The sequence below is a fragment of the Sceloporus occidentalis genome, unplaced genomic scaffold (genome assembly GCF_023333645.1).
Source record: "Sceloporus occidentalis isolate IW3139 unplaced genomic scaffold, rSceOcc1.0.p SCAF_45, whole genome shotgun sequence".
Classification (NCBI taxonomy): domain Eukaryota; kingdom Metazoa; phylum Chordata; class Lepidosauria; order Squamata; family Phrynosomatidae; genus Sceloporus; species Sceloporus occidentalis.
Window position 1 is genome coordinate 4,391,168 of NW_028317025.1, and position 23,257 is coordinate 4,414,424.

At 41.3% G+C, this 23,257-nt stretch overlaps 1 protein-coding gene across 2 annotated transcripts in view; it reads left to right on the top strand.

The window, feature by feature from the left end:
* Positions 1 to 2,899: 2,899 nt before the first annotated feature.
* The window catches only part of LOC149289497 (small conductance calcium-activated potassium channel protein 2-like), a 42,606-nt gene continuing 22,248 nt past the window's right edge, over positions 2,900 to 23,257 (top strand). For both annotated transcript variants that reach the window (XM_089490492.1, XM_089490493.1), the window contains exons 1-3: positions 2,900 to 3,292; positions 3,719 to 3,814; positions 5,076 to 5,494. In XM_089490492.1, the coding sequence (XP_089346618.1) occupies positions 2,924 to 3,292; positions 3,719 to 3,814; positions 5,076 to 5,494 (884 nt within the window). In that variant the 5' untranslated portion in view covers positions 2,900 to 2,923. The remainder of the gene's footprint in view (positions 3,293 to 3,718; positions 3,815 to 5,075; positions 5,495 to 23,257) is intronic.

Consider the following 23,257-nt stretch of genomic DNA (forward strand, 5'->3'; position numbering starts at 1 on the left):
AGGAGACTAGTTGCCATTTGATGAAGTATTTTTATTGAAATGCCAATGCATTTCACATCACACTATGCCCATTTAACACCTGGTTACACCCAGTGTGGGCACTAAGCATGTGCAGTCCCCAGCAGCCTCAGAAATTGCAACACTTGTCAGAACAGTATACTGTCAAGATTGTCCTGACCAAATTGGAACTGTTGCCAGCTATAAACCATCTGGCTCCTATCTGCAGTGAAATACTATACGTGTCAGTTCAGCCTCAGATTATATTATGGTAAAGGCTAGGATAGCGGTAGCCACCAGTTCATTTTATAAAACTTGAGGCATATTACTGTTTAATGCAATTTAAGTGAATTAACCTCTAATATCCTTATAATCATTCATCTCTATTTTTTGTTGCATCTGCAACAAATATATACACATATGGTACATATATATATATATATACATATATATCCTATTTTTTTATTGTCTTAACCATCTTTGATTCATGTTTCCGACTTTACTCATAAGTAAATGAGGTAAATGAAAGGGGGGGGCATAAAAACAGCTGCTGTTGCAAATGGCCAGGTAAAGAAAAGAACCTTCTCTATCCATTTTGATATACACTGTGTGCACAATTTAGTATTTTGACCACATCATCATTTTTATGCATATTTTCCAACTCCAAGCTGTATAAACTTGAATACTTATTGGATTTAAGCATAACAGGTGATGTGTAGGCAGCTTCATTTTCTCAGGCAAATTTGGCAGAAAAGAAGATTTAGCTAACTCTGAAAGGTCAAAAATTGTAAAAAGGTATGCAGCACTCTTAAGATATTGGGGCGTGATCACAGAACCATCAAACATTTTGTTGCAAATAGTCAATTGGGTCGCAAGAAACATTGAGAATAAAAGACGCAAATTAACTGCCAGAGATTTGAGAAGAATCAAACATGGATCTACTAGGAACCCATTATCCTCCAGAGCTGTCATATTCCAGAACTGTAACCTACCTGGAGTGTCCAGAAGTACAAGGTGTTCGGTGCTCAGAGACGTGGCCACGGTACGGAAGGCTGAAACCCGACCACCGCTGAACAAGACACATAAGTTAAAATGTCAAGACTTGGCCAAGAAATATCTGAAGACAGATAGACTGATGAGATTAGAGACGGTCCAGATGGATGGGCCTGTGGCTGGATCAGTAATGGACAGCAAGGTGGAGGAGGGGTACTGGTATGGACTGGTATTATCAAAGATAAGCTAGTTGGACCTTTTTGGGTTGAATATGGACTCAAACTCAACTCCCAAACCTACTGCCAGTTTTTAGAAGACACTTTCTTCAAGCCGTGGTACAGGAAAAGGTGTGCATCTTTCAAGAAGACCATGATTTTTATGCAGGGCAGTGTTCCATCGCATGCATCAAAGTAATCTGCTGCATGGCTAGCCAGTAAATACCTTAAATATGGAAAAATAATGACATGGCTCCCTTTTGAGCCCTTCCTAAATTGTAGATATATGCTGAAGTGAAACAGTTTACCTCTCTGACCAGTGTCTGGGAGTCTGTGGTTGCTGCTGCACAAGAAGTTGATCAGCAACAGATCAAGAAACTGATATTACATGAATAAAAGGCTTATGGATGTTATTAAAAACAAAACAAATGTTTATTTGTAAATTTTGGGAAAATTATTGTTTTTTATTTAATTGCATTATAATTGTGCACACTAATAGCTGCCCAATAATTCTGCACACATAGATGCGCACCGGTGCGGGGAACTCTGATCTCTGACAGCCGGGGAAGGTCTGCGCGATGGACGCAGACAACCCCCGGTGCCAGCCACGCCTCCTTGCTGCTGCAGCGGAAGTTGTCTACGCGAATCGCTTAGACATCTACACGCTGCCCCAGCTACACACCGGGGACTCAGAAGTACCGGTAAGTGGGGGGATGGAGACAGGAGGATCCAGGCTCCTGACACACAGCACTTGTGCAAATGTTGCTTTAAGAGGTAATTTGGAACTCTGTAGTGAGCGATGCTACTACAGAGGAAAGGTGATTTCTATGTGTTACACACATCAGCACTTAGCAGCCCTGCTTTGTGTGTGAGTGGTCTTTCGCTTTGTGGGTGAGCTGTTGTTACTACTAGATGCCCAGTGGACCAGGGCAGATCTAGCATGGCATAAATTAAAAAAATATTTTTTGCCATGTTTAAATTAACTGAGTGCTTTGTTATTGGGTTTATACACCTGTTAGCAATGGGTGTGCCTGAAACACCTAAACTCAATAATTAGGAGGGTTGTCTACATACTTTGGTGATATAGTGTATATGCATGTATTCTCTGTTGTGGATGACCATATCTATACAGATACCTCTGTTCTATATTTTTGTATGCATATACATGCATATATGCATACATATATGTTTGTATATTCTATATCGTGTATATTCATAAGCTGTATTTATAACCTTACATGATAATTGCACAATCTTTCATTGATATATCCTTTAATAGTGCATAGGGTAATTCTCATAGGGCAAACATGATGCCACTGGCCTTAAACAAATAAAGCAATTCTACAAAATGTGTGTGCTTATTGTTAAAAACCACAAATCTTGTGAAGTATTATATCAGAGAGTCATCCAGGCTAACCTAGGTCATTGGTCATTGGTTATACATCCAGCACGTTCTATTTTGTACTGTGTGCATGTCTTCTGCTTCTATACCAAATGCATTTTTCTGAAATGCTCTATTGCTATAGCATTTGTGATTATGTGAGTTATGATATTCCAAAAAATGGGCAAAACAAGTGAGTTAAGTGTTGTAGCATATGCATTCAGCTGTGTGTATTTTTTTTGTGTCTGCCTTTCAGGAGAACATTAACCTAAAGCCAATCAGTCATGGTGGTCCAGGAGTGTCCTTCAGAGAGTCCAACCCTATTTCGGACATAGCCATGAACAGCTGCCGGTACAACGGGGGAATCCCAAGACCCCTTAGCAGCCTGGGCTCCTCTAGAAGAAACCTACATGATACAGACCCTGAGACCCAGCCCTTGCAGACCCTACATAGTCCTGGACTAGAAGTGGTGGTGTCCAAGAACGACCCCATCAAGACATCACAGCGCAGCTTACGAGGAGAAGAGGGAAGTCAGGGGGCCCCAAAGGGCCAAAAAAAGAACCAGAACGTGGGTTACAAGCTAGGCCACCGGCGAGCGCTGTTTGAAAAGAGGAAACGACTTAGTGATTACGCTCTCATATTTGGAATGTTTGGTATTGTGGTTATGGTCACTGAAACAGAGCTGTCCTGGGGGGTCTACACTAAGGTAATTGATGGAGTGTCAAGACTTTGGTGGAGACTTTGTTTGAGTTAGTCAGTAATGAGGTGATGTTTAGAGAGACTTTAAATAAATGTTGTTGTAAGAAGAGGAAATCTAGTAATGGGTTATTTGACTAATAGGCTGGCTTATAGACAGAGATTATTATACAGAACATATCTGTATTATATTGTATATTATTATACAGAGCAATCATTTGGAGCAATAGTAGTAGGTTGGGGTTATATGTAGCAGGAACAATGAAAGGGAGTTATATTTGGAGTAAGAGAAAGAGTTGATGGATGAGGTTTTATAGAACAATAATAGGAGTTATATTAACTGTACATTAACAATAACAAATGCCATTGTATGTATTTTATAAATGCAAGCTATGAGGCAAAGTAATATGAAATTAGTTTGATTTTCTTTTTATAGGAATCCTCTTATTCGTTTGCACTGAAATGCCTTATCAGCCTCTCAACTGCTATCCTGCTTGGCCTCATTATCATGTACCATGCCAGAGAAATCCAGGTACCAGCTACATACACGTGTTTATGTATAAATGAAAATTGCAACAAAACAGCAAGAGGTACACTTGTCTAATGCAAAATACTGAAAAACACCTGCAAAAAGATCTATAGCAATTATAGCAAGATACATACATAGAACAATTACCATTTTGAGGGCATAGGTAACAATTGCTAGCTCCCTTGGCCTTACAATGATTGAGTGTGAGCAGATCAATAAAGTGACAGGAATTTTACATGCTGAAAGGTGACACATCCAAAAGTTACAGGAAACACAAGACCCTTATGCATGGCCTGGTGTGACCTTGTCATTTGAGCTCATAACCTTGTTCCTTTGGCCGCCTCTGCAGCTGTCAAACTCATGTCTAAACTGTAAACAGAGGAGGACACCACAATGTATGTGTGTCGCAGACTTCATCACACACCTGACATCGAGAACAGTGGCTAATCTATTTATATAATCTATGTAAATATGATCCTGGGGAAAACCCATGTCCCCTGGACTCCAAAATAAATGTTTACTTTCTTGAAGCGATAGAAATGAAAACATGTTTATAAATTTAAAAAAAGGATTCTTAGGAGAGATGATGGCCTTTGATGGACTTTTTACAATGCTTACCATTTCAGTTGCACAGGAAAGAGAACTTTGAATTATCTTGCTTTCAAGGCGGTTTTTCCCTATTGGCTAATTTAGTAGACCACCTTAATTCTTAAATATGCTCTAGAACTTCATCCACAGGAAGCAGGAGCAAGGTCAGCCCTATGGGCAAACAAGGTGTGTGCCTAGGGTGCTGACTTGAAAAGGTGAGCTGCCATGAGGTTTACTCCTATGTAAACAACCCAATGGACGCAAGAAGAGGTGGTATAAATGCTATTGCTAGCTGCTAGCCCTGAACAGTTACTTGGTTACAAGAGGATAAAAAGGAGAGTCAAAAAAGAATGAAAATAAGATTATAAGAGAAATATGAAGTATGAAATGACAGAGCCTGATAATAAATAACCAACCTATTTTACGTTTTAAAAGCCACCCTACTTCGCTAAAGTCTGACAATAATGAAAATAATGAAATAGAAATATTGACAGAAGTACCAAACATTGTGTTGTAAAACACATTAACTCATGATCTTCATAACATTTCTTATTCACAGATTTAACAATGCATTATGTAGTGCCAGCTAAGACATTCATGCAGGAGTGCAGTGCTTTTTCTTGAAGTGGTTGCTGCATTAATTGCTTGATTCTAATCGGCTCCTTTTTCCTCGCAGCTTTTCATGGTGGACAATGGAGCGGATGATTGGAGAATAGCCATGACTTATGAGCGAATATTTTTTATCACCCTGGAGCTGACTGTGTGTGCCATCCATCCCATCCCTGGACAGTACTCGTTCACCTGGACTGCTCGTCTGGCCTTCTTCTACACCACCTCGGTGGCCAATGCCGACATAGACATCATCCTGTCCATACCCATGTTCTTGAGGCTTTATCTGATTGGACGTGTGATGCTACTCCATAGCAAGCTGTTCACTGATGCTTCCTCTAGGAGCATTGGAGCTCTGAACAAGATCAACTTTAATACTCGCTTTGTAATGAAGACACTTATGACTATCTGCCCTGGCACTGTGCTTCTAGTATTCAGCATCTCCTCCTGGATCATAGCAGCATGGACAGTTCGAGTGTGCGAAAGGTAAGCGCTGCAACCATCCTTTCAATATTAAACAGATGTTTTTTTGTGAAAGCAAAATGGAAGAAAACAAGTCTCGTTGTTAGCACGAGTTCATGCATGCTTTTCTGTTTTAAGTCCAGCTCCATTTTGCTTATTTTGATCTGACAATCTGGATATTATAATACCTGTCTGTTTATAATGTTACCAAAAAGGCAAAATTACAGATAATTTCCTACTTAGTGTTATCTAATGTAAGGAACGTCAGCTCTTCTTTTTTACATACTCTCTTTTGATTATTTTATCTCTTTAAGGATTGGAGGAAGAGCAGTGTATTGCCTTTTTTACTTTAGTGCTCATGTGGTTAATGTGAATGTAGCAGGGACCATCCAAGGACAGTACTAGTTTTAGCAGAGTGAGATTTGAATATGGAGCTCTTATTTTAGAATCTCATTAGTGATCCTAAATGCTAGAAGTATATCCACTAATTAATCTTTTACTAACAGTAGCTCATGCAGCTCTGGTCAGATACTTTTTAGTTGAAGATTACTTTGAGCCATATTTTATTAACAGTAATAAACGTATCATTAGTTGTAAGTCCAAATCGTCTCCTTCCTCCCAGTTGAATACTTTTTGATGAAGACCTTTAATACATTTATCACAAGTAAATGTATCAGAATCCAGAACTGTATGTCTAATAAGACATTTGTAACTTTCTCTACTTTTAAAGTGGTAACACGAGAGCTTACTGTTGTTTTATATTTAATGTTCAGGAATTTAGAATTTTCTAAAAAAAAATGGCTAATTGTTTGAGAAAGTATTAAGTAAACATTGTTGTTTAAAATCCAGGGCACACAACTCCAGTCTTCAAACATATCAACAAGCTATTTTTATGTTTTAAGCACTAAGTCTCGGTTCTGTGCTTCCACCTGACTAGACACTTATACAATTTCCCATGCCATTTTACATATTTATTAACACTACTTGTAGCTTGTGTTCCTAATTTTAAGAGCAAGGCTATGTTTAGTGTATATGGGGCAACCCAAAGATATTTCATTACTTTTGCAGCATGGTCTACTGTTTGAGCAACAGGTTATACTAAGCATTTAATGTTGTCTGAAATTATTACTGATGAAGTAGCCAAAGGACCTTCATACACACATATCTCTTACCTGTCCATGTTTGGCAGGGCCCAACATCTTGGAATACTTGTCTGGTATTTCTCATCTCCAGAATGCAGGACAAAAAAACACGACTTTCATGTTCATCATCATACATGCTCAGCAGTTTTTTGTTTTTTTTTAGGTGACTAAGCAGCAGTAACATGCATGCACATATCTCCTTGGCAGACTGTGTGCCAATAATTGCACAAAATAATTACTTGGAGCACTAAGTAAAATGTTATTATTCCTGTCTAATGCTTAGGGGATAGGGACAGTTCTCTTTTAAAGTACTGTATTTGCTCAAATCATAAGACAACCCCCCAAAATTTTAATATTAATTTAGAGAAAAAAGAAAAAGCCTGCCCTATAAGAAAAAAGTTTTATTAGTAAATATTATTTCACATGTAAACTATTTTATTATATTTAATAAAAACTCTGCATTTTTTGTATGCATTTCTTTTTATTTCCCAACCTGCCCCCCAGTTATGCACATCTGCGCCACAGCTTGCTACACTGCCCCCTAGATATTCCTTATACCCCCCTATATGCCTCTTTGCCCCCCAGATATGAATTATACCCCCTATATGCCACTCTGCCCCATATATGCCTTATACCACCCCTATTTACCACTCTGCCCCCCCCAGATATGCCTTATCCTCCCCTATTTGCCAATCTGCCTCCCAACATGCCCCTCCAACTTACCGATGTCTCCCTAGACTTGCCCCCCGTGCTCCAGACTCCCTGGTGCCAAGTTGGGGCAGCCGGTGGACTTCTGCGTGATACGCGTAGACAGCCTCTGCTGCTACCATGGACTTCCGCCGGGGCTTCCATGACTGAGCACCAGAAGGTCACGTCACGCTGGTGCTCTGGCATAGAAGCTCCGTCAGATTTCGGTTGGCAGCGAATGTTGTCTGCGAGCCTCGCACAGACGTTCACCGGCTGCCAGAGAGGAGAATCCAGGTCCCCTGCACTGCTGCATCTTAGTCTTATAGTCAGACCTCTATCTGAGGTCTGATTATAAGACAACTTTGAATTTAAGAAGAGGGGTAATTTTCAGAGCATTTGCTCTGAAAAAACCTTGTCTTATAATCAAGGAAATTTGGTAGATTCCATAATAATTTGGTTATTAATGTTTGAGGACTGGAGTTGTTTACCATTGCATGAAACAAGGTGGGAAAACAAAAACAGTTACAGTTAATTTAATGGTAGTATTACAATGAAACTTACAATATTATTATAAATATATTGTATACTATTTTGAAATATATAGAGAGCTGACATTGAAATGTTACTGCAGCTAAAATTGCACTATGTATTGTAACTATGAGAGTTAGGATTGTCATGTTTGAAATTAACAAAGTTTCATAGCTGTAAAATGCTGAAAAATTGGGTCCAAGCTGTGTAAATTTTCAAAATGTCTCTGATAACTAAGCACTGGTGCACCTGATCTGGTGCAAAGAGACCTTGACATTGTTCATTGATAGTGGTTACCTGGCAGCTGAGTGTAAAACCTTATGCTATGTGCATGTTTTCAGTGATTTTAGTTAGACTAAGAAGATTTATACAGTATATTAGTTTTAGTAATGGTTTTCCCATCATAGCAACCAGTAAAATGGCCAAGTCAGCCGAAATATTTAATTGGTTGCTATGAAAGACTACTTTTCAAAGTGTGCAACTGAATCCTTCTTTATGGACAACCCCCAATGTTTTCTAGAGTGTGGGCATATTACATGAGCAGCCTGTTTTATCAGTTATTTTTATCTGTTGTTGAACTGTATGTTTGTGTTCTGTCTATACAACAATTTGTCAAGTATTAAACAAAAACGTAAGACCAGTGATGCAGTGATATTGGAATAAGCACTCTCCATGCAATATTTCTAATAGGAAAAAAATGTCTGTATATTTGTACAGAATCAATACATTGTAAAAACTTCAATACGGCGTGTGTTCCCTTGTTGATGGAAACATATGCTCTGTGGCCCATAACTCCCTCTATCCTTCTCACTATTAAGATCTCTTCTTAAGTTCTTTGGGTATTGTGAAGGTACCACCTCTGAGGAAAATTTGCTAGATAATTACATGACTGTTTTTGTGCATATCACATAACCACAAACTATATTAAACATAGCCGTTACCATTCCCTATAAGCACAATAGCAGATGGAAATATATATGATTGTCTAAGCTTGGGCAGATAGCACAGCCATCTACTAATGCACTTCGCAACTTTTATCACAATGACAGATTATATATCACACAGAAACACAAGGTGGAGAGACAGAGGTGCAGAATTAATGAAAAGATCACACACCCTGGTGGTGCACCTGGACTTTGATTTTGTAGTAAAATGAATGGAAACGTAACGTATGGCATCAAATTGGTAGTTGGTGTCTCCTCCAAGTTCACTCTCTGTCAGCAAGCAAAGTGCCTGCAGGATGGGAGCCACTCTGGCTATAGTGCTAGTAAAGGTGCTAGAAACTTTAAGACTAGACTGAACCCACTAGTTCTAAATGGAACACGGTTGTGAAGGCCACCTTTTTGGAATTTCTCCATTTATAGATATGTTGTCTATACCGGGTGTTTGCAGCTTTTTGTGAGCTGAAACCTTTACAGGTCACTGAATTTACTATAGATTATGATGGACCAAATCCTGACCTTGTATATTGCATAGTGAATGTGGAAAGATTCCTTGAATGTCATCTACCCATATTAACTATGCATTATGCAGAGCTAACGTAAACCTACTTAAGCAAAAATTCAAGGAACTAAATCTCAAAGAAAAAATATACCACATAATCATGATCTGCTAGGTCAGAGAAAGCAAATTTGGATTTACAATTGATGGGTGGATGCAGCAAAATCCTAGAGAATGTGACCCCGCAGTGATAGGGGATGTAGGATGCTAGAGATATTTGGAGAAAAATAACAAGTACACTATATAAACAAAAGTATGTGGAAACCTGACCATCACACCTTTGTGAGCTTGTTGGTATACTATTCTAAAGACATAGGCATTAATATGGTGTTATACCTCCTCCTCATTTGCACCTATGGAAGCTTCCATTCTTCTAGCAGGGACAAAACTTCACAAACTGACTAGTAGCAACAGTGCCATGTTTAAGATCACTGAGCTCTTCAGTATGACCCATTGTGCTGCCAATGTTTGTCTATGGAGATGACTGCCTATATGCTTGATACCTGTTAGTAATGGGTGTGGCTTAAACACCTAAACCCGATAATTAGGTGGGATGTCCACGTACTTTTGGTCATATAGTATAAGTTCAAAACTGCATCTATGTATTTTGGCATACAGGGTGTAGAAGGAAACAGCCTTTCCATCACAGGGTCATGTAAATAGAGCTCGTAACCATACAGCCCCTGCATTGACTTACAGAAAGACAGTAGTAGACGAAATGGAATTATGGGATATGGAGTATATCCTTCCAATACAAATGAAATCGTACAATGGGATTACCTGTTATTTCACATTCAGCTGTTATCAGGAGAACTGTATGTATGTGTCATGCTTCCTAAACTGCAATATGATGCCTTTTAGCAACGGTTACATTTGAAAATTGAATTGTCTATAATGTGTTTGAAGGTCCGTTGGTGCATTACATTTTACAATTTGTACACGTACAGTGTAATTTTCCTTCTCATTTTGCCCATTATCATCTGCGTAATACTAACTTCTATATCTGCCATTGCAGTAGACTCTAGAACCTTTCCCTTTTAAATACTTTCTTTGTATTATCCCCTCTTTTAAATGCAATGTTGTCCCATTCATTCCCATCACTTGACCTGTATTAAAATTATATGGATGGAGTTGTTGGCTCCTCTGGCACGGAAGGGGTTAAAAACTGAGGAGGCTCCAAGGAAGGCTGGTGGTTTAAAAATGTATTACAAGAGCCACTACCTCCGGTGGAAAAGATGTTGCCTTTGTCACGTGTCAATGCTTGTCCATTCCTGTCCCTTCTTTTACCCTTCTCCTGCCTTTCTCCTGTTGTTTCTCCTCTCCCACCTTTCCCAATATGTTTCACTACTCATACCTACTCTCCACCTCACCCCAGTCTGTTAAATGCTCCCTAACCTTCCGTTGTCTCCCCTTTTTCTAACGTTTAATGCTGCTCCTAGGGAGAAACTGTGAGTTTAATGGCAACTGAATGCCAGGCTTTTCCTAAATGCACGACCACTTGACCACTCAGACCCCATTCAAAGATTTAGGGTTTGCTGCAGCTGTTTGGAAACCGTTAAATGTGTTTGTGAACCCTACAGATTTAGACATATCTTGAATGTCATGACAGTGGTGGTTTTCCATCTAATGGACAGCGGTCTGCCTAAAATTATGTTTTGTACAAATAGCAATAGAATTTTATTACATACAATGGGCAAGATGGATAACTTTTAAACATCAATGAAGAATATGTAATGTTGAGTTGATATATATGAAAATAAAGAAAATCATGTGGTTGATCCAAGGAGAAATCTAACTCCACCTTTGGAGTCAAGGTGTAGTTTTTCCATTTGAAATTAAATGCTTCAGTGTTTTTGTTTTTCCTTTCTCTCTTTTGAATTTAAAACTTTTGTTAGGTACATCCTAATTGTTTGTTTAATTGCTATATTGCTATGAACTTGAATTGAATTGTTAATTAAAGGTGCCACTGGGTTATTTTTTTAAAATGCTTTGTGACTTTTATTTCACCATTGGAGCAACCATCTTAACTTCATGTTTTACAAATTTCATGATTATTCCTCCTGTTTTGTTAATTTACTGTTCCCCTTTGTTGTGTGCTGATTGGCTCTGGTTGGTTTGTTATGGCAGCAATTATGAAACGTGAGCCATAGCTCTAAGCTTCCCCAAGGTAAATTAGCCCTTTGGTTTGCCAAATTCATTGCAAACCAAAAAAAGATCTAGCAAGTTTTAATTTAGTTGCACTAAAAGCTTTAAAGGTACCAGCACTGCTTTAAAAGAGAAACTCTAAAGAAACCATGTAAGCCCCAGAGAAGCCTCCAGGGCATTAAACTAGCTTGAAGTAGACCCCTGGTAGTTCAGCAGTTATTGTAATAAATAATTTATTCATGTTAACATGGCAGAGGAAATCCTGTTGCTAATAGTTACAAACAATATAGATTGATGATTCTACAGAGATAGATGGCAAGAAATTAAATCTCTATGTTAGAATCAATTGCTTGAAAATGAAAGCCAGTATGTGAAAGCTTGGAGGCTGGGCATTATCAGAGTTGTAATCCACAGCAGGCAGTGTGCTTGCCTGCCTGCACAACGTAGGAATTATAGTCCGGAGCAGCTAAGTAGGCCACACTTATCCAGAGAAAGCTCCTGTAGAAAGACAGCTAGAGACAGCTATTTTTCATAAACATTCTGCATTAAGTGGGAGGAGTGTATTATCTTCGTGTATTGTTAAAATGTTCTGCTTCTCTCTGCTGTTAATTTCCTCTGGCTGCAAGGAAGACGAAAATCACATTTGTTTTTCTTTAGAAAAACAGTGTGTGAGCGGTCTCTCTTTTACTGCAGAGTCACGGAATGTGACCTGCTGCCTTCCCGTGGTCATTTGTGAAGTTTTTTCTACTATCTACATACAGCATATACTACACAAGATTCACAGTATTGGCGACATCCCCTAATTTGTAATTTACAGTGAGGTGATATCAGGTTGTTGATCTGGCTCCCTCTTAGGAAACATTCACAGGAATTATAGAAAGACATAATTATTGTTCCACAACCACATCTCCAACATTAGGGAGATCAGTGGATCACATACATACTGTATTGTTCTACAGCCAATAGGCATACCTGGGAACTTCTCAGCTCCGGCTACCTGGAGCCTTCCCCAGTCAGGACTGCACACTGACGTCGGTGGGCGGCCCCGCTGATGTCGTCGGCGTTCCCACTGATGTCGGTGGGCGGTCCTGCTTGGAAACACCCCCATTTTAAAAAAAATGGACAGGTAGCGGGGCAAACCCGGAGAGTTCCCAGGTATGGGTATGCCAATAGGAAGAAAGTCCACTGACATTCCCCAGTCCCAGTGACATTTTTGTGAGCTAGCATGTGTGTTTACAAAAAAAATGTAAAAATTGCTGTGAGGATGCAATTTTACTGTTATTTAACCCCTTAAGGACAATAGGGGTTATTACTCGTAGTATATTGTGGGACAATGGCTATTTTAACATTTTTCAGTGTTGCTGTTTAGCTGTGATTTTCTTCTTTCTCATTTCGTGCTCCCACATATATATTATATATTGTTTTTTTCAGGACAAACAGGGCTTTCTTTAGATACCATTAATTTTATCATATCATCTAATTTACTATAAAAAATGATAAAATATGGGGATTTTTTGTTAAAAAATTACTTTTTCTCACTTTTTAGACAAAAAACTTTTACTCATCTGCAAAAACGAGTGAAAAAACCTGCTAAATAGATTTTACTATTTGTCCTGAGTTTAGAAATACCTAATGTTTTTATGTTTTTTTTGCTTTTTTCTGCACGTTATGGGGCAATAAGTACAGGTAGCGTTTTGCTATTTCAAAACCTTTTTTTCTAAATCTGGTAATTCTTCCCCCCGTGTGCCATTTCAGGTATCTTTGAAGCCGGCCAATGGAATTTACCCCATCAAATCATATATTTTAAAAAAACTAGACACCCCAAGGTATTTGAAATGCTGGTATTTTAACCCTTTCCATGCACTAATTTTACCACCAGCCTTTGTGAAACTTTATGGTAGTACATTTTTTTTTTTTCTTTTTCACACATGTTGTACTTCAGGTATAAATTTATCGCTCCTGGTATATGTCCGTGTCAAACAACACCCCAATATGTGTTCAGTAACATCTCCTGAGCGCAGTGATACCCCCCATGCATGGGTTTGTAGGGTTATTTGGGAGGTAAAAGGCCGCCTTTGTGAGGTGTGTATTTCTATGCCATTTAGACATCTGATCCTACTGCCCCCATGTCCCATATTTGGGACATCTTTGAACCTGGCCAATTCAATTTACCCCATCCACTCATGCATTTTTTTGTCAAATCTCCGTTTATTGACAAGTCATGACAAAGTACATTCAGAACAGTCATTAGCATACACTGACAATATGCATGAAGAGACATACGCCATAAAAACATAGATATGTGAATATAAACAAAGTACGCGTAACATAAAGAAAAAACATAATTAAATTCAACATAATAAACAATGCTCCGAGTGTGTGTCGTGGGTGTTCAGCTAAGGTAAGAAAAAATAAAACATGTAGAGCACGTTATGAGAATTAAAGAAGACGCAGTGGACAGTGTGAAGGTGTAGGTACGCCCCCAAAAACTGGAGAAGCTAGCAAGAGCGTGACAGCAGGTCTAGTAACCGTTCAGAGGCTACAAAAGTAGTCCAAGGCAACCATTTAATGTCATTGGCATATTCACGACCGTGCGCCGCAGCCACCAGATCTTCCATACGGCATATGAAGTTAATCCTAGCAAACCAGGCGTCAACAGGTGGGGGACCAGGAGTCCTCCAGTATCGAGGTATAATGGACTTAGCTGCGTGGATTAAGTGTATAATCAATGACTTCTTATAAGAACCGAACGAGCGTCGGGAATGGTGCAAGAGCAGTGACTCAGGGGTCGCCACAAAGGACGTCACTCATGCATTTTTTAATACGAGACACCCTATGGGCATTTGTAATGCCAATATTTTAACTCTTTCCATGCTGGAATTTTTGTAAAGATAACGAATTTTAGGACTTGCTTATTAAATTTTTTTATTTTTTTTGGTGACAGTGGGGATTTTTACATGTTACCATATTATTTTAATTTTTTTTTTTTTTTTACTAATCACTCATTAGTGAGCTGGGCTCCATTGACCTTGCATGGTTGGATGCAGTACCTGCATTCAACCTGCAGGAGGAGCTCGAGAGTTCTCAAGAGGGTCTGGATAGATCCTCTATGAACTCATATCTATTGTTGATGCCATCCTGTGAATGACGGCAACTTGTGGTTGCTCCTCGGAGCAATCACAAGGCTATCGGGGTAGGGGGGTAGTGTTACTGACATGCCTCGATATCGACACCGTTTATGCTTTATGCGATTCCGATCTCTTCCTAAGCTGTTTTAGCCGGGCGCCGCCGTGATCTTTGACGATCGGTGCGGCGGCAGCCATTTTTCTTCCGGGGAGGGCTTTCCTCCCCGGATTCACGGTCAGCCTCACTTGTGAGGCTTCCGTGGATGCTGCAAAGCCGCCGATCGCGGCTAATTTATAGGTAGCCCGTACATGTACGGGCATTGTCGTTATCTCGTTGCTGGGCAACCCCGTACATGTACGTGGATTGTCGTTAAGGGGTTAATCACACAGTCAATAGTATTGTATTTTAGCAGTGTGTAGGCCCGGGTGCACATTACGTAAGCATAAAAACATAGCATGTGGTAGCGCTGACCTTAAAGTGACCTCTACCTCTGTCCTGAGTAAACAGTAATCCAGTGTTAGAAATAGTGTGTGTTGGGGTGTCATTGTACAATGTTAAAAGGAGTGTGGGGTGGGTGTACAGGATTACAATAAGTGTGTGGGTGACAGTGTACGTGGTTAGAATGAGTAGGTGTGTGTGGATGTAAGTGTACAGCACTGGAATAGTGTGTGGAGTGCCAGTGTACAGTGTTAAAGTGTGTGTTACTGTATAATGTATGGTGTGTTTGTAGTGTGTGTGTTAAAATATGGTGTGAGTCTGTGAGCCTGAAAGGTGGTGTGCAGAGTGACGTGCAGGGAGTAGGGCATTGAGCAGGGAAAAGGCCATACAGAGTAGGGGGCAAAGCAATTATTTCCTGTGCCTGAGTGTGATGCAACCTGTGTAGCTGCTCCTGCATAGAAAATAATTGCTCTGCCCCATACTCTGTAAAGCTTCTTCCATGCTTGGGTAAGGGGCAAAACAATATTCTTACTAAGGGTACCACCTGGTCTAGGATTGTCCCTACATGATTTGTGTTTGTGTCTGGATATGTAATATATGTGTGTGTGGGGTCTGTGTGTTAGTATGAATGTCTTGGTGTGTGCTCCTCCTGAGGTCAATCTCTGGATCCTCCACTGCTTCAGAGGCTGTGTTTTAACCTCTTCCAGACCAGGGGTTTTATACCTGAATCACTAAACTCTTCAAGATTACAAAATTACCACTAAAATGTAATAATTGAAGCCTGATTCATGATCTGATTTTGAAAATGCCTTATCTGTGTAAAATTTCCAATTATATCTGATAATTATAGAGCAAATATAAGAAGGTGTGCAAAGTTGTTTTTCACTGGAATATTGTACAAACAGCCCATAAACCACCCACAAAGCATTGAATAGTCCAGATTTTGCCACCCTATACCGCTGTCCCACTGAGCTTGTTGGGACAACGGAATTCATTCTCTGGGAAACATACCGTGCATACTGTGCATGTGCAGAATTATGTGCATACACAATAGCCAGTTTGAGTTACACTCTACCTCCCAAGCTCTGACGGTAAAAGTTGTAAGGTATGCAAAAGTATATATTTCTAGAAAGCAAGCAACCCAGGCTATGTTTGTAGAAGCATTTTGACTTATGCAGTCATTTGTCCTCCAATCACTGACAAATGTAGCCATAACTAAATGTTTTTGCACTTTTTCCCACCAATGCTTTTTAGTTATGTGCAGTGGCAGACAAATCCATGTGTTCAGCTGCATCTCCAGATTATGGAAATAGCCAACATGCATAGGTTTTCTGTATTTGTGAAAGCTACAGGGGAAGATTCGGAACATGCCAAAAACAGTTTACAAATGTGAAATTTGCACATTTTCTTTTGCTGGCCCCATGGCTCATTTAGGATTGTTTAGCAGTCACCTTGTTCAAAACTTCCACAAAAGTATATATTTCTAGAAAGCAGACAGCTTAGGCTATGTAGCTAGGGGCATTTGTCATGCAGCCATTTTGCAACCAATCACTGCCAAATGGAGTGTAACTTAGGGTCCCTGGATTGAGGAAAATGTCCCCGGATGCAGGGCCAGATGAATGTTCACTTCCACAGGGGCCCTGCAGCTTACCTCACATGACTCCGCTCCGTTCCTGCTTTCCCTGGGAGGGCAAGAGAAGTTGTTCACAAGGTGTGCGAGCAACACAGAGGGAAGCAGCGGCCCCTGCGGAAGTCTGCGAGCAACACCGGGAAATCTGCAGTTCAAGTAAGGGGGCGGGTGTATGAACAAGTATGCATGAATGAATTAATGAATGAGTGTGTGTGTGTGTGTCAGGACTCGGGTGATCAGGTCGGGTAGGAGCCCATGTGCAGGGGATACTTGGGGTTCGGTCTGTAACCCACGGTGCATGATTATGCAAACAAAGACATCACAAGCAGAAATCCAGGTAATGCAGTGTATTTTATGTATATAACAGGACCAGCAAATAAGGGTAATACAGTCTAAGCAAGAAACCGGACGTATGGCAAAATAAGTCTTTTGGCAGGGAGCCCGCTTGGAAGGGCACAAAAGGCAGAGAGCCCGCTTGGAAGGGCACGAAAGGCACACAGTCCGCTTGGAAGGGTACGAAAGGCACACAGCCCGCTTGGAAGGACACAAAGCAGGGAATCCACTTGGAAGGACACAAAGCAGGGAATCCACTTGATCAGGACACAAAGCAGGTAACCAGGAACGGTACAGGTGCAGAGCCACAGCAGAAAGGTCGCAGACTTCAATACAATGGACCTGGCTGAAGGGCAGGGCAGGTTCATAAATGCAGGGTAATCCAGGTAACAAGGCCCAGCTGGATGTATTGACTAGGGCTCAACCCAGGTAACAAGGCACATCTGATCCTAGTAATTGAATTCTGAGGGCTCCAGAGGGGGGAGGGTGGCCACTAGTGGTAGCAGATTTAAATGCCACAGGTATAAAAAAGCCATGGTTCAGGCAGCAAAAAAAGTGGTTCCTGACAGTGTGATAGCATGTATGTGTAAGTGGGGGGCATGGCACAGGGAGGCTGTAAGTGATGTGCATATCTCAAGATTGTAAGCTTGCGAGCAGGGCTCTCTCCACCTAATGAATCAGTTTGTCTTAGTCTGTCAAGTCTCGTCTTGTCATACCCCTTGAATATATGTATTGTATTAAGCGCTGCGTAAATTGTTGACGCTATATAAATAAAACATGATAGTAATAATAATAATGTATTGGCTGCTTGTGCATGATAGGAGTGTGATTGCTGTATTAATATATATGATTGTTAACAGCAATCACACTCATATCATGCCCAGGCATACCCAGATTCCAGCATGTACAGGCTGACTTGGTATGATAGGGGTGGGATTGCTAACAGCAATCAAGAGGGGTTAATAGCTTGGGGTATGTGCTCCAATATGACAGAATGGTTGTGTGCCAGCTTTCCTTTTATTTATTACCCCCTCCTTAATTCTGTAACCCACTACACTACCTAAAATTCCTTCTACCCACCCACCAAACTAACTTAACACTCATCATATTTTTCTCCTCCCCAACCCTCCTAAAAGCCTTAACCCTTCTAAAAGCTCTAGCCCCACTAAAAGCCCTAACCCTCAGATTTCCCCTAAGCATACCTGGAAACTTCTGTGCTCTGGCAAGCCGTAGCCTACCCTAGCGGGACGCGGCCAGGACTGCCCACTGATGTAGATGGGCTGTCCCACTGATATTGATGGGCGGTCCCATTGATTTTGAGGGCGTTCCTGCTGACATCACAGGAAACACCCCCATTTAAAGGGGAAATAGGCAGTGAGTGGGGCATGTAAAGACCCCGCTCCAACAACCCGGAGGATTTTCCCAATCAAGTTTCTATATTTATATCAGTAACATAGTGGTACACAGAACACTCAACCTTTCAACTGCATATTCATATTTACAGCACTTCTGCTTTAAATGTTCAGTGCTTCGGTGAATTCAAACAGTAACAAAATATCCACCAATAATTTGAAACACTAACGGGTCTTGTATCAATAATAACAAATATTTTATTGACATCAAAAAGCAAAGTTTCTAAGCCTGCTCCACTATAAATTTATTTTGTAAAACCTGTTAACAGTAATGGAATATTTATAATAGCTTTAGGGTAATATAGATTCTATTTAATATTATGGTTATTGTTTATGAGTGCAAAAGAATTGTAAAGAGTAGAAATAGCACTGTTCAGAATTTTAGCATCAGAATTATTTCTTTTTAACATCCAGCATATGTGGTGGTAAACAGGCAAATAATGGGTTAAGCTGAGCAGGTATGTGCAGGTGCATGGTGAGCGATTGTCTTGTGGTTGTTTAATTGGCCAAACTCGCAAACATGGTAAAGTTGCTGAAGACAGTTTCAAAAGACAGAAGTCAAAAGTTATACACAGGACATAATGTAATTATACTGCACCAGCATGGTCTCTCACAGGCAAAAAATTCAAGGCAGACAGGGTTTACAAACAGGCAATGTAGACGCAGTGGTCAGTAGACTTGTGCATTCGGATAAGTACAAATTGCAAATTTAAATTTTTTTGGCTAAATCAGCGATTTGTATGACACCACAAAAGCTAGGCCAGACACAAAGTGGATGAAAGTGAGGCAAAAACTTTGAATTTTTGTCCAAAATTTACAGGCCTTTTCACAAACACTCTCTTACACTCACACTCACTCACATTCTCTAAATGTTTCACTACCTTCTTTGCCAACCACTATTCTATATTTTATCTTTTATTGTCTCTCTTCTGTCTTCGTCCATATCTTCGTGGACATAAACTGGTGCGAACCTTTGCAAAAATAGTGGCGCCCCTGATGATGTCTTCTTCCTTGATCTCCAATCAGGGGAAAGGACATCACTGAAGGTGAACTTCTGCCCAAATTGCAGAGCTTTAGCTAATGTTTAGATTTAGCTGAGTGGAGGCGTTAGAGTATAAGAGAGTGAGTGAATATAAGTGAATGTGGGCGCTGAGCAGCAAATTTTGTTCTCAAATAAAAAATGTCTCCCGATTTTTGTCTGAACCGAATTGGCGGGAAACAAAATCTGTTGCCCGAAAACGCATGATTTTAATTCGAATCGTTTTTGACTTCCCTTCTCAATCGGAAGATGTCCAGCAGTGCTATCAGCTCAGCATTGCCAGAAAACAGTGGGAACCTGTAACATACATCTACTGTCCGGAGAAGTTTGGTCAGACGTGATCAAAAAAGCCATATCTCTCATGTGAGAGGCCAAGCAACTCAACTATTCACACAGAAACTGGGTTGGAGAAAAATGGCAGCAGGTGCTCTGGACTGACGAGTCAAAATTGTTAATATTTTGATGTAGCAGAAGGCAGGTCACTGAAGGGCTAGAGAGCGGTACACAAAGTGTTTGCAGGCAACAATAAAGCATAGTAAAGGTTCCTTGCAAGTCTGGGGCTGCATTTCTGCAAATGGTGTTAGGGATTTGGTAAAAAATGAAGGTCTCCTCAATACTGAGAAGGCAAATACCGTATTTGCTCGATTATAAGACGACCCTGATTATAAGACGACCCCCCAAAATCTGAATATTAACTTAGGAAAAAAGAAAAAGCCTGAATATAAGACGACCCTAAAGGAAAAAAGTTTTACCAGTAAATGTTAATTCATGTAAACTATTTTTTTAAATAAAAGCTATGATTGAGAAAAATATTTTTTTTGTTTTTATTTCTTGTATTTTCCAGCCTGTCCCCCAGTTACGCACATCTGCCCCCAGGCTTGCCACACCAATATGGCACTGTGGCCCATGATATGCCTTTTAACCCTCTATATGCCACTGTGCCCCATGGTATGCCTTTTGACCCCCTATATGCCACTCTGCCTCCAGAAATGCCTTATACCCCTATATCCCATTCTGGCATTTAGGGGGTTAAAATGCATATTATGGGGCAGAGTGGCATATAGGGAGGTATAAGGCATTTCAGGAGGCAGAGTGGCATTAAGGGAGTTAAAAGGCATTGTATAGAGCACTCTGCCTCCAGAAATGCCTTATACCCCTATATGCCACTCTGGCATTTAGGGGGTTAAAAGGCATATTATGGGGCAGAGTGGCATATAGGGAGGTATAAGGCATTTCAGGAGGCAGAGTGCTCTATTAAATGCCCCCTTAACGCCACTCCAGAAATGCCCTATGCCCCCATTTAACTAACACACACACACACACTCTCTCCCCCCCTCCCCTCCCCTCTCCTCTCTCCCCTCTCTCCCCTCTCAGCCCTCTCTTACCGGTGCTTCCAGCCGGGGCAGCGGGTTGACGTCGCCTTCTGCTGCAGCCGGAAGGAGGTGGAGTTGGCAGCGGGGGTTTGTATGCGTCCGTCGCGTATACTTTCCCCGGCTGTCAGAGATCAGAGATCTCTGACAGTCGGGGAAGGTCTACGCGACGGACGCAGACAACCCCCGCTGCTAGCCACACCTCCTTCCGGCTGCAGCGGACGTTGTCTACGCGGATCGCGTAGACGTCAACCCGCTGCCCCGGCAATACAGCAGGAAGCACCGGTAAGTGTGTATGATGGGGGGGGGGTGAGACAGGAGGATCCAGGTCCCCTGCAGCGGTGCGGGGGATCTGGATCTTAGTCTCCTAATCAGACTCTATTTGAGGTCTGATTAGAAGACGACCCCGATTAGAAGACGAGGGGTATTTTTCAGAGCATTTGCTCTGAAAAAAACCTCGTCTTATAATCGAGCAAATACGGTACTTATGCATCATGCAGTACGGCCAAGGAGGCATCAGATTGACCCCAAATGTATTCTACAGCATGACAACTCCAAACAAAAGCCAAAGTAACTAAAAAGCACAGGGTCCTGGTGACAAAAAATGGCCCAGGGCCCCCAACCTCACCAAGCAACATGTGCCACAGTGCCACCTTTGCCCTAAACAACTTGTGACTATGCTCACACACAAAGTTACACATCCATGCTCTCACACACTGTAGCAAGGACACACGGCTAGAAGCCCACTGGCAGGGCAGGAGGCAGGAAGCCCTCTGGCAGGGCGCACGGCAGGATGTCTGAAACAATTCAGGACTAGATACAGAGCCACAGCAATATGCTGTACACAATGCGATGCATAGTCCCTGACTGCAAGGCAGAGCAGGTATATATAGACAGGGCTCAACCCAGGTAATGAGGCTCAACTGATCCCAGTAATTAGTTCTGGGTGAGAAGGGTGATCACTTGTGGTTGCAAATAAACCTGAGAGTAAATAATTACTGCATGGTCCAGGCTGAGCAGGGTGGAGCCTGACACAAACACAATTACACATCCATGCTCACACACACACAGTTACATTTCCATGCACAAACAATTCAAACAATTGCATATTCATGGTCACACAATTACACATGTATGGACGAGTAGTTTTATGTTTGAGCATGGATGTGTAATTGTGTGTGACCATGGATATGCAATTGTTTTAGTATTGTTTTAGTATGAGATATGATATATTTCACCTTTCGTGTTTATTTAACCCCTTGGCGACAATTGCCGGTCCAGGCATGTCACGCAAAAACAGAAAGGTAATGACAATTGTGGTGCCAGGACAGTGTAGAAAGCGATCAAATGTTGCTGTAATGCCTGGATGTAGATGCATTCAACAACTGAGATCGGCATCAGGGGCCATATCTGGACAGAATGTAACCTTGCACCTACATTACACAACACCCCCGCCCCCATTTTTTTTGTCTGTTTTACGCGTGGATTATGCCTCAACACATTTCCACCTCATTGGCAATTTCCTGCACAGACAGGTGTCTGGAGGTGCTGAAGGGACCTTTGCTACGCCTCTTCTTGATGGGGTGTTTGTTTATGTTACTTGCCTCCTTGCTTTGGTGGGCACGTGCCCCTGGCTCAGTACTCTCTTGGCTGGTCACTTGGCATTTCGCCTCTCACACTACATACGCATTCACACATTTTTTCCAAACCACTTCTTTCCCTCATCTTACCTATTGCCCTTGGGGCAGATTTTTGTGTTTTGCTGCTGCCGGGGGCCATGTGCTCAACTGATCTAGGTCTTAAGCTCTCGTATTTTGTTTCTGGGTCCTATTGTTCAAATAATTGGGTTCCTTATATGACATCCTTTTTTGATATTCGCTGGTTTATTTTATGTTGGGATGGGTTGATTGGATCTCGCATGGGACTGTGTTGGTGTTTTTTGATTCCTCTCACCTATATTCTTAAAATTTGTTTGCATGGTGCCACTCTAAACTGAGATATCTTGGCTTTCGGACGATTTTTCCCAACTTTATGCTTACAATTTCACACCATTGTTGTGAGGCACGTACCAGCAGGCGGGGGTGACGCTGGCTCACTACGGGATCCCAGGTCCCGGCGTTGTCGCAGTCGGCTGGTTCTTCACTCCCCACGTCCAGGCAGGAGCTGGGGAAATGGCAACGGAGCGGCGGCGGGTTCCAAGAGAGGGGCGGCGCTTCTACACGCCTCCTCCTCCTGCCAACTGTGTGCAGGAAGAGAAGGGAGGCATGGCTGAAGAGGGTATTACTAGAGGGGCTGTGCTTCCGATGCCGTCTCCCTCTAGAGACAGTGTGAGGGGCAGCACGAAAAAGTGTTGAAGTGTGTGACCTGAAGGAAAATGTGTGTGAAAAAAACGCAAAAAATGACTACCACAAATTTTGAAAAAGACTGGTGGCAGAAT